Source organism: Solea solea, chromosome 14, assembly GCF_958295425.1.
Source record: "Solea solea chromosome 14, fSolSol10.1, whole genome shotgun sequence".
Taxonomy (NCBI): Eukaryota; Metazoa; Chordata; class Actinopteri; order Pleuronectiformes; family Soleidae; genus Solea; species Solea solea.
In genome coordinates, this window is record NC_081147.1 from 8,854,013 (window position 1) to 8,865,184 (window position 11,172).

Here is an 11,172-nt window from a genome sequence, read left to right on the forward strand (position 1 = left end):
TATGAAGCTCAACATCTAACTAGTTTGTATTCCAGCTAAGTTTCACAGATTTGAAACAAGATGAACATTTTGATGAGCATCTATTACAATATTGACTACTGTGCTTCAGTGAAAGCATAGAGGGACGAGTGCTTTATATTTATGTATGTACTGCACTTTCATAATTGGCAATTAATATAGAACAATCAAAAATGGTATGAATAAAAGTGCAGCCTCTGTGATTTCAGCAGTTCCTAACTGCAATTATGAATAGATAATGATTAATTATCGTGGCACCAGCTGTAAATGTAAACTCTAGACGGTTATTAAATATGTTTACTGAGCTCCAAACCCATAGGTTTTCAGTCACTGCTGTGCTGGAAACGTACTATGACCAGACACTAGATCAAGTAAAACCACAGGGAGATTCCAGCGTGTAACAGCAAACAAGTGAACAGAAGAAGAAGAAGAAGCAGCTCAGGAATAAGGTCAGCTGCACTGGCTCTGTAAAACATATTTAGAAATCTAATCTGTCATTTTATTTTATTTTTTTCTTACAACAAATATTAGTTTATCTGGAAATACTTTGTTACTCCTTAAATATTTATATACAAGTCGAGTGAAAGTAGGGATGGAGCTAGAGCTGCAGGGTGTGGTGATAAAATCAGATTGTGACAATGGGAACAACTTGTCATTCTTCATTTTCATGAAAAAAATATCAGTATTCTAAAGATTTCACTTGTTTTGAAGTCTGTCAACAAACAGAACATTTTCTCATCAAAGAGCAAGAGGCCTTTGAATTTCTTTAGCACTGCAGAATTTCATAATAGGGGAGTTCAGACACATTTGATCTTTATTAAATTACTGCAGTGTCTTTTGACTTGTACATTACACTTAATCTTATTGCAGTTTGGATTGTTTTGCAATTAAAGATCCAGTGTGTAAGTTTTAGGTGAAATTATTTTAGTTTGACAGAAATTGATGATAAAATAATTTTTGCATGTTCTCCCCGTGTGTGTGTGGGGGTTTTCTCCAGGTTCTCCGGGTTCTCCGGCTTCCTCCCACAGTCCAAAAAATGGGGATTAGGTCAATTGACCATCGGTGTGAATATGAGAGTGCATGGTTGTTTGTCTCTTTGTGTGTGTGGCTCTACGGTGGACTGGCGAACTGTCCAGGGTGTGTCCTGTCTATCGCCCTGTGTTAGCTGAGACCGGCACAGCCCCCCCTGTGACCCTCCGGTGGAAGATGGATGGATAATTGATTGTATGATAACCTGATTGTAGGAATTGTTGTTTTCATTACTCCAAAATTAGCCTTTTCTCCAAAACAGTCACCACAATTTACACACTATACCTTTAAAAGAAAGTTTACTTTACTTTGACTGTGGTAAATGTCCATAATTACAAATGTGTGAAATTATCAATATTTCACATAAAGTGACATCAAAATGCTGTGTCACCAACATACAGTCCTACAGATTTATCTAAGACAGCTTCTTTCCACTCATTCCAAGACATCATGATTTATAATCATATCATTCATGATTCAAAAATGTGCATTTCATTTGTGATGTAAAAAAAACAAATTTATGTCAAAAATTCTTATGTAAAGTGATTTAATTGTGTTTTTAAAGTATATGTTTCTATGATTAATGTGAACACACAATTGTTCTGGTCAGGATAATCATAAAAAGACATTTTAACATGGTCCTGTGTCTAAACGTAAGACAGTATCAAGGTTTGTCAGAACACACTGGTGTGACAAACACAACTATCGCACAACTTGCATTTAACAATTGACCCCATTCTCACTCCCTGGAGAGTGCTGGTAAATGGGCTATACTAATAATATTCTCATACATTATATGAAAGGATATAGATGAGCAGCAGTTCATCTACTGATAGATTTTGTCCTATTTATCGCGTGAAAAATATGAAAGGGTCAATTAAACTCTCTTGATGTCAAATGAAGAAAAACTAAAATAAGACTCAAAAACTCTTGATGCAAGACCGAGAACATTATCTCCACATACACTCATTCTGTGCTGCTCATCATCCAAAAGTAACCCCTGCCATTTAAAAAAAAAACAAAAAACATCTTTACAACTTCCATGAGCTGCAGTAAATTGTGCTTTTATGGGTAATGTGCCCATTAAAGAGTAAAAGCAATCTGAGACGTCAAGACAAATGACAGCTTTTGAGTGCCATCTGCAATCTCCAGCTTCACAAACTCAATTATTCATAATGCATTTATGAAGTCCGCTGAGACTGCGCTGTCATTCCTGTTCAAACTAACACAGAAAAGCAACAGAAAGGGACAGCCTCTGTCAAACAATGGCCCTGCAGATGGCAATCATGTGTTTATGCTGCCACCTGCTGGCTAATAACCATGACACGCATACTGCAGTACACGAACAAACAAGAACAATAAGGCACGAGAAATGATTAGAATTACAACTGAGAAGCTTTTTCTTTATTTCTCTGAATCAAGATGATTTCTCTGAAACCTCCATATCAATGTGATACAATTTTAACCCTTGATTTTTCTGAATCTCATCAAATCAAAGATTTCTCAAACATTTCATCTTCACATATTTATTACTACTGGTGTTCAGTTTTAAATAAAAAAACATTTTATGAAACAATGGAGTGACAAAAATCAGAGAGGCTGTGGGTTAACTAGGAGAACACTCTCTCCTCTGATGAACAGCTGGTTGATATGACGTGTATGAACCTTTCCGTATTTCTGGGAGACTTTCTTCTGACAGGCTCCAGAGCCCTGGGCCTTTAACGGTGCTTTGCCTTTATCATGTTTGGGTCTACCACCGTCCGACGGCACGGACTCAGTCCTGCCGTCTCGTCTGCTGCGAGCTGGCGGAGGAGCGTCGGGGTTTACGCGCTGATGCTCGCCGGCTTGTTCCTGTGATTTATGCGTCTTTGCTGGCTCGTCACCTCCTGAGCTTACCTGAAGGTTCAGCTTCTCAAAGAGCTGTATATAAAATAATTAACAACATTAACATAGAATCAAATATTTACACCCCATTAACGCAGAGATCAGCCATTCCTGTGCTGAATAATATAATTATCTACCTACACATGAGGGATTCATATGTACCTCATCTCACTGTTGTCAGCTTCATTGTTTACAGTTCTCTTTTATGAAGAGCTGTATAAAAATGATGGTTATTTTTAAGTGTGGTATTTATAGTTGTAGCTATTGTCACATGGTCAGCACTGACTTTGCAACGTGTGCCACTGCTGCAGAGAACCAACCTGGGGCACAGATGTCAATGTGGCTTCCAGATTTTAGCCTCTAAATAGCCACTTTGTGTCACAATTACACGGCCTATTTTGACTGAAAAATAAAGTTTGTGTTTCTTTGTAAACAGCTCACAAGCTGCACCAAAGTCCAAAGAAAAATAAATCTGTGATTTTACATTATGGCACAAAAGAATTGATGATTCACGGCTTCCTCCACCAGTTAGTCCAAATATGTTGTTTTGTGACTTTGGTGTTTGAAATCCTTTGTTTGGATTTACCTAGAATACACAAACTTACCAAATGAGGCAGCAGTAGCTGGCAGCTCCTGTGACTCTGTGAGCTTAAAACAATGATTTTCTCTATGGACCAGTGGTTTGCAAAAGTCAGTTTCCAGCCAGAAAAGGCCGTCTTAAGATATTGTAGAATTTTAGAAGTGGCTAAATGTGTGTTTCTTTGTGTCCCTGCTGGCAGCCATGTTTTCAGCCAGAGCAAGCATCTGCATCCCAGGCTGACTCTCTGTATACGTGTCATACAACTACACTTAAGAAAAACCTGAACTAAATACTAATACTAAATACTGCAAGGAGTCGTGGATCAAACGAGATATATAAAAATGATTGTGAGAAACCAGTGAATACGAGCACATACCCGTGAAATAGTGAGAGCTTTCTCGTGGTACAAAGCCTCTCCAAGCAGAGGCTCCCTGTACGTCTCATCTACATCTACCAAAGCCTGACAGAGAGAAATAAAAAGACAATATAAAGATATTACAGGTTTGTTGTGAGTGATTTCAGATTCAATACAAAATAACACTTTAATAATAATAAGTGGGAAGAGGGAAAAGCACTCACCATGTTCCAGAACTTATCGAAGGCCACGACAAAACCAGAACACACTCCCCTCAGGCCTTTAAAGGTTCTGATGTGAACTTTGACCCTTATCCTCTGCTCAACACATCGGTGCAGCTCCCCCAGTGGACTGCCTTTACACACTGAAGACACACAGGTTAGACAGGTGTTTAATAAATCATAGATGCAGCTGCTCTGAAACACAAGAACAAGATTTCTTCCAAACAGAGAAGAAGAAAAGCACAAAAATATCAGATTCTGGATGTAAAAGATCACAAGGCTATGTAATATGTATGCTATGTAATGTAATGTCATGGCGTCTTGGCTTCAGGATTGTTAATTTAGGGCAGTTATTCAGCAAGACAGACATTTGAGAGAGCAGAAGAAGCACTAGTGTGAGCAATCAGAGAATTTAAGTGTTTTATTGTTGATTCCTCATTTTCAGGGTCAATGTCTCTGGAACACTGTCCCTACTACTACAACCAAACAGGGTCATCATTAATGTTATCAGTAAAATATGTGCTTAAACATTTTAGAGTGCAGTTTAAAAGCACAGTAGTAGTAGTAGTAGTAGTAGTTGAGGTCATAGGATTAGGAACAGTACTGTAGTAATAGTAGTAGTAGTTGAGGTAGTCATAGGATTAGAAACAGTGGTACTGCAGCAGCAGTAGTAGTAGTTGTGGAAGTATTTGTTGTTGCAGTAGTAGTATTTGTTGTTGCAGTAGTAGTTGAGGTAGTAGTAATACTAGTAGTATTTGTAGTAGTGCAGTAGTAGAAGTGTGTGTTGAACCTACAGGGCATCCTTGTCAGGACGTTTTTCTGGGGCTTCTGCCTCCTCCTGCTGCCCCGTGGTGCTCTACTGCTTCCCCCCTCCTCTTCATCTGGCAGCGGGTTGTTCACCATGAGCCTCCTCAGCCTCTCGATGCGGTCCGGGTCCGCCACCCCTTTCATCGCCTTCAGCCGCTTCTTCTCCACATTCTCCGGCTTGGCTCTGCCCCGACCGCCCTTAAGGAAGCTCTCGTACGCAGCCACATTATTGAAACATTTGACGTTTGGAAAAGGAACTGATACAGACGGTGAGTACAAGGCCAGCAGAGGGTCAAAGTTATCAGAGCAGACATCGACTTTATCTGCGCCATCGTCTCCGGCTCCAGTGCCAGCCGGTGGTTCGTGCTCGGACGCTGCAGGTGTTGTTTCTTCTTTGCCAGACTTTGCTGTTTCTCTTTCCCTCTCCTCCATGTTTGAACACACTTGCACACAGTCGAGCAAAGAATCCTGGGAAGTTTGGGGTCGAGTGCGATGTCTCACTCGACGCTAAACATAACATACAAGACCAGAACTCGTCTATTGAACGATATATGTTATAAGTAAGTGTGTGGTTATTTATATGTGTGTTTTCCTGTGTCAATGGTGACTCTTAAAGTTGAACGCAATCACCAGGAAATAGTTTAACCTGCTAAGTAAACTCATGGAGATGCGCTTCTTTTTCATACACGATCTTTGTCTGGCTGTAATTTCGGCCTTTCGCTACAAGATGGTGCTAAAACACAGTAGTCTGTTTGGTGGCTTAAATAAATGGTTGCTTTCTGTAATAAAAAAAATAAGTCGTATATTGCAGCGCAACCCTAAAATAAAATATCATACTGTTCGCGGGGGTATCAATATTTTACTTAGCCGTTTTTTCTGGTCGTTAATTTAATGCATGCGCTCCGGAACCTTTGTGGGTTTTTGCAGTGCCACTACGACAGTTTTCGTTGACGCACTGTGGTCGGGTCATGTGTGGCTAATGGACTAAACATCAGCATTATGGAATAATATTTTAAGATAAACGTCCTTATAACTCACTGAATCAAATGGTGGCGTTTGTGTTCATATACGCGCATGAAGTTATTTGTTTTCCAGTAAGTAGCTAAGTTATGGTCGATAAAGGTATAGAGGACTAACAACATCTCAGTGTAAGTAATAATAATAACAGTCATTATTCCGTACTGACACTGTGTGTGTGTGTGTGTGTGTGTGTGTGTGTGTTGAGACTGATTTTAAATAATATTTGCTGTTAATGTGACGATGTTTTGAATCATAATATCGCTATTATTCCTCACCAGGGGCGTTCTGATGCTGTTTGGAAAGACTTGGACGTTAGTTGGACGTGCCAGGTCTTGTGTTGTCACCCCCTTGGCTCGTCTTTTTGTCTCCAGCAACATGGCGAAGAGCAAGTTTGAGTATGTCCGCAACTTTGAGACAGATGACACGTGTCTGAAAAACTGCTACATAGTTGTGAGACTGGATGGCCGAAATTTCCATAGGTGAGTGTCGTTTTTCAAGGTGCACAGACACACACCTGTCATCTCTGTGGACATGACACGAGTGACGCACAATTTAAAACCAACTGTAATCTTTTAAATGTCTCACTTTACTTTGAGACAGGTTCACAGAGCAGCACAAGTTTACAAAGCCCAATGATAACAGAGCGTTGGGCTTGATGAGCAGGAGTGCACACTCTGTTATGGAGGAACTCGAGGATATTGTCATTGCTTATGGTCAAAGTGATGAGTTCAGCTTTGTTTTCAAGAGGACCTCAACATGGTTTAAGAGGAGAGCCAGGTAGGAGAAGTGTAATGTCACACTCTTATGCATGCTCCTCACAAATAGTTGTGTTTTTAACTGACCGCTTTGTTTTCTTGCAGTAAACTCATGACCCATGTGGCCTCCCAGTTCTCCTCCTCATATGTGTTTTACTGGAAGGAGTTCTTTGGGGATCAGCCCCTGCTGTACCCTCCAAGCTTTGACGGACGCGTGGTCCTGTATCCGACCAACCGTAACCTGAAAGATTACCTCAGCTGGAGGCAAGCAGACTGTGAGTATATACAGTGCCCTAAATGAGTGACATTCAATGAGGGCAACATTTCACACTGTACTCGTGTTTTCTCTCTTTTAGGTCACGTAAATAATTTGTACAACACAGTGTTTTGGACATTAGTACAGAAGGGAGGGCTCACCACAGCTCAGGCAGAGGATCGTTTAAAGGTGAGAGTGACACACACGCTAAAATGTTGAGTTTATTGACACAAATGTATGTGTTTCTTCAAATGTCTTCCTGTATGTAAAAAAATAAGTTCAATGTACAATACCAGAGCTGCTGTTTTTATTTTTACCCCTATAATTAAGAGCATCAAACTTAAGATCTTTGACCAATGACTTACACTATGTATATTAACAGGTTAATAACTAAACTAAACTGTAACTGTTTTAATAACACATGCACACTGTCATTTAGATATTTCCCAAAGTGCCATCATGATTTACAGTAAGCAATCAAACGTATTGTTATCATTAGTAGTAGTAGTATTCTAGTTTTTCCTTGGAGTCCTGCTCTATTAAGTTATGAAGCCGAGTCTATCCCTTGAATGTAGGGCTACTATGTGGGTGTGATCGTTCACTTAATGGATAAAGTCTTCTTGTGTCTTGATGCTACCAGGCATTTTTCTTATGACTAGAGTAAGAGCAAATATTACCACTGGAACACATTCTCTCAATTTCTGTTTCTACATCCTAATATACAGAAAGATTTTGTGTAATTTTTCCTTTCTTTCAGTCGACATGTGGATAAGCAAACATGCAACTGTCCCTTAATAGTAGAATAAATGTTAACGGTCTCATTAATTTAATTCACAGTGTAATTTTTCTTCTCTTTTTACTCATGGTATAAGATGACAAAACCAATTCATTAATGCATTTCCTCTTAGTTCTAGACCTATTTAACCAGACACAGCAGCCTCTTTATTTGGGACGTTATCACATCTGTCACAGTTACCGCTGTCTGACGCAGCTGTTAACTGGAAATGTTCTTTGTTCTAGAAATGTGTCAAACCTCTTGTTCTTAGTTCGTTTATCAAGTGATGTAATATTTGCATACTCATGTCTGTGTGTGTTCTTTCTCTTCTTTCAGGGAACATTAGCTGCAGATAAAAACGAGATTCTGTTCTCTGAGTTTGAGATCAACTACAACAAGGAATCTGCCCTGCACAGGAAAGGCACCACGCTTATCTGGGAAAAGGTGAGTCTGCGGCACAACTTTCTTTGCAGAGGTTCCATTTAATAATCCTGCACTGTTGAAAATGTAAGGTTTTCCCAGTGTGAATTGAAATTTCTCAATTTTAACCACAATTAAAGTGTGACGCATGTCAATGTCTTCATTTTGTCTCCTCACACTGCACCTTTAAAAAAAATTGCACCTGCTTTTTGTAACAAGCATAAAGACGTTTTGTTACATTATTAAACTACTTGTATCTTCTTGATGTCGAGCTGGAAGATTAAACAAAAATAATAATAGACATAGCAATACAACAAAAGTTGAATATACACAGAATGATTACTAAATTTTATCATCAACTTTTTTTGATAATTGTTTATAACAAGTTCTCTGATTTTCAGCTTCATAAATGTGAATATTTTCTGGGTTCTTTGTTCCATATAACAAAGAAATGAATAACACTTCATTATTTTAAAGAACATCATCATTTCGAGGTTTGGGAAACACTGATCAACATTTATGACATTTGATGGACCAAACAACTAATCAAGAAAATAATATATTATATGTAATATCAATCAATAATTGAAAATAATAGTTACTTGAATCTCGAAAATGTTGTTCTAATGTTTCTTCTTAGACAGCTTAACAGGTGTTTGTTGTTGGTTTCTTCATCTTTCCTTTGAGAGGAAAAAAAACAATATTTAATAATCTAACATTTGGCAGGATAGTTATGTATGAACTGATCTTAAAGTATATAGTGATTATCTTGTCGTATCTTGTGGTCATCAACAAGCAAACTTTGTATAATGTCAAACCTTTAATTGCACTAATGCTGTTTCTCATTCTGTGTCCAGCGAGATGAAACTGTCACAAAACGCATGAAGCGTCCAAATGAAGAGGAGAAGGAAGTGTCCGTGACTCGCAGCAGGAAGAGGGTGCAGGCTCATCACTGCGACATCATAGGAGAGCAGTTCTGGGAGGAACACACAGACATTCTGGAGGATGACGGCTGCTAACGGCTCGTCTCCTGCTGCAGGTGAACAACTCTGAACTTGAGTCCAGAATGGTGGACCAAAGTGGACCAAAATAGAAGGAGTGACCCTGTTGCATTCTTTAACAAGAGCCTTTTCATAGACTGAATTTGTACAATTGCTGTTATTCAGCTGGAAAATAAACTGAAACCTCTGCCACAATCTTTTCTTAGGAAGAGGACATTTTGTAACATATAGGAGGGTGGAGATGGAGGTTTACATCACTTTACATCAGTACATTAGCAATTTGGTAATAATGTGGTAACAATTTTGTAATGGGGAAGTAATATTGTGGTGATACAATGTTATTTCTAGAATAGAAGAATAGAATAGCAACCATCACTTTTCATTCGCAAACATTTTTATGTTAGGGTATTACACTGTTGCTAGATTATAAATGGTCAGTTTATGTATATGTGTATATATATATATGTATATATATATGTATATATATATATATATATATGTATATATATATATATATATATATATATATATATATATATATCAGGGGTCGCGTTAACCGAATATTTTCCGTCATTGACCGTTTTTTTAAAACGATGACGGAAAAATCTGAGAGCCATCAGTCATTTTGACAGATTGCAATTCACATCCCTAAAAACTGTTGATAAAAGAAGTGAAAAAAGAGGGATAGATGCAGATGAAGGACAAACTCAGCCCTTGGCCTCAGCGGAGCGAGGAAGCGGCAGTAAGGAGGTTAGGCGAGTTCAGTGGGAGCGGGAGTTCTCCTGGCTGAGGAGGGCGGATAGAAAAATGTTGTGCGACAAAATAAAGATTCCCATCGGAGAATCTGAGCATAATTTCTGACCTGGACACCGTACTCAATGCATCTCGCTATCCTTGTAGTGCTGACAGCGTGTTAAAGAGCTATGGACAGGAGGCTTTGGAGCGCGTCTGTGACTGGTGCAGCTGATCCACTGGTGCAGAAGGAGCGCATGTTGCGGGATTTCCTACCACACGCAACTACGCGCAAGCAGGCACGCGATTTAAGTCCATGTGGACCAGGAGGAAGGTGTGAGACTGTGCGTTTAGGCCACAGGTGAACTGTTCATATTCCACTGCAATATGAACAATGCAATTGAATATGTCATTATTATTATTTAAAGTGACCGGTAAAAATTGATTATGACGGGATTTTTATGACCCTGTCAGTCAAAATGACAGACAAGGAAAAAGTCTAGCACAACCTCTGATACATATATATATATGTGTGTATATATATATATATATATATATATATATATACATATATGTATATGTATAGCATTTTTCTAGTCTTGATGACTCAAAGCTGCTTTACACCACAGTGTTTGCCATTCACCCATTCACACCTATTCACACACATTCACACAGTGCACCTGTGTGCAGCTCTTTCTCTTTCACGCATCTTTCATACCCACTCACACGCTGAGAGCACAGCACAGCCGTCAGGAGCAACACGGGGTTAAGTGTCTTGCCCTAGGACACATGAGCATGTAGACCAGCAGAGCCAGGAATAGTTATCTGCGTTACCAAGTTACATTATAAACTAGTTATCATTTTGGAAATAACATGGTAACACTGTTGTTTTATCTCTTTGTTTTACTAAACTATTATCATACATAACCAAGCTGACAAGCTTACAGTAAAAATAAGATGGCATTGTAATATAACCTCCCTATTACAAAACTATTACCATGTTGTTACAGTACTGAAATGTTACCCTAAACATTGAATATGCTACACTGTAGTATATTTGTATGAGTGTTTATTTACTTGAAAATAAATATCATGTGGTTTTTGTAGACTTTATGTTTACGTAAGACCAGGGCCTTGTTTTCGGGGGACGGAGCTCAGTGACCGAGCGATTCATCTTGAAACTGGAAGGTTGTGTCCTTGGGCAAGAGACACTTCACCCCACGTTACGAGCAGCGGATGGGTGTGAATGGATAAATGGTAAAACTGTACTGTAAAGCAGCTTTGTAAAGTGCTATATAAATACAGAGGTTTTAATTAAC

At 38.9% G+C, this 11,172-nt stretch overlaps 2 protein-coding genes across 3 annotated transcripts; one reads left to right on the forward strand and one right to left on the reverse strand.

Annotated features, from left to right (window-relative positions):
- Positions 1-2,423: 2,423 nt before the first annotated feature.
- lsm11 (LSM11, U7 small nuclear RNA associated) lies at positions 2,424-5,589 on the reverse strand. The gene is made up of 4 exons (XM_058648956.1): positions 4,882-5,589; positions 4,091-4,230; positions 3,888-3,971; positions 2,424-2,967 (listed from the first exon to the last, which is right to left on the reverse strand). The coding sequence occupies exons 1-4, from the start codon at positions 5,324-5,326 to the stop codon at positions 2,638-2,640; spliced, it is 999 nt and encodes a 332-aa protein (XP_058504939.1). The 5' UTR covers positions 5,327-5,589; the 3' UTR covers positions 2,424-2,637.
- Positions 5,372-9,592, forward strand: thg1l (tRNA-histidine guanylyltransferase 1-like). Of its 2 annotated transcripts, none has more exons than XM_058648957.1 (7): positions 5,372-5,454; positions 6,193-6,393; positions 6,515-6,691; positions 6,775-6,944; positions 7,026-7,114; positions 8,037-8,144; positions 8,978-9,592. In XM_058648957.1, the coding sequence occupies exons 1-7, from the start codon at positions 5,387-5,389 to the stop codon at positions 9,137-9,139; spliced, it is 975 nt and encodes a 324-aa protein (XP_058504940.1). In that variant the 5' UTR covers positions 5,372-5,386; the 3' UTR covers positions 9,140-9,592. The 2 variants fall into 2 exon arrangements, with proteins under 2 accessions (XP_058504940.1, XP_058504941.1); XM_058648958.1 differs by lacking the exon at positions 5,372-5,454 and adding an exon at positions 5,841-6,042 and having other exon boundaries at positions 8,978-9,590.
- The last annotated feature ends 1,580 nt before the right edge of the window (positions 9,593-11,172 follow it).

Excerpts from the sequence above, each read along its gene's own strand:
- lsm11 (XM_058648956.1), bottom strand. The coding sequence starts at position 5,326 with ATGGAGGAGAGGGAAAGAGAAACAGCAAAGTCTGGCAAAGAAGAAACA. Across the intron at positions 3,972-4,090 it reads TCGATAAGTTCTGGAACATG|GCTTTGGTAGATGTAGATGA; the intron begins GTGAGTGCTTTT and ends TCTCTCTGTCAG. Across the intron at positions 2,968-3,887 it reads AAGCTCTCACTATTTCACGG|CTCTTTGAGAAGCTGAACCT; the intron begins GTATGTGCTCGT and ends TTTTATATACAG.
- thg1l (XM_058648957.1), top strand. The coding sequence starts at position 5,387 with ATGTCTCACTCGACGCTAAACATAACATACAAGACCAGAACTCGTCTA. Across the intron at positions 5,455-6,192 it reads TTGAACGATATATGTTATAA|GGGCGTTCTGATGCTGTTTG; the intron begins GTAAGTGTGTGG and ends ATTCCTCACCAG. Across the intron at positions 6,945-7,025 it reads CAGCTGGAGGCAAGCAGACT|GTCACGTAAATAATTTGTAC; the intron begins GTGAGTATATAC and ends TCTCTCTTTTAG.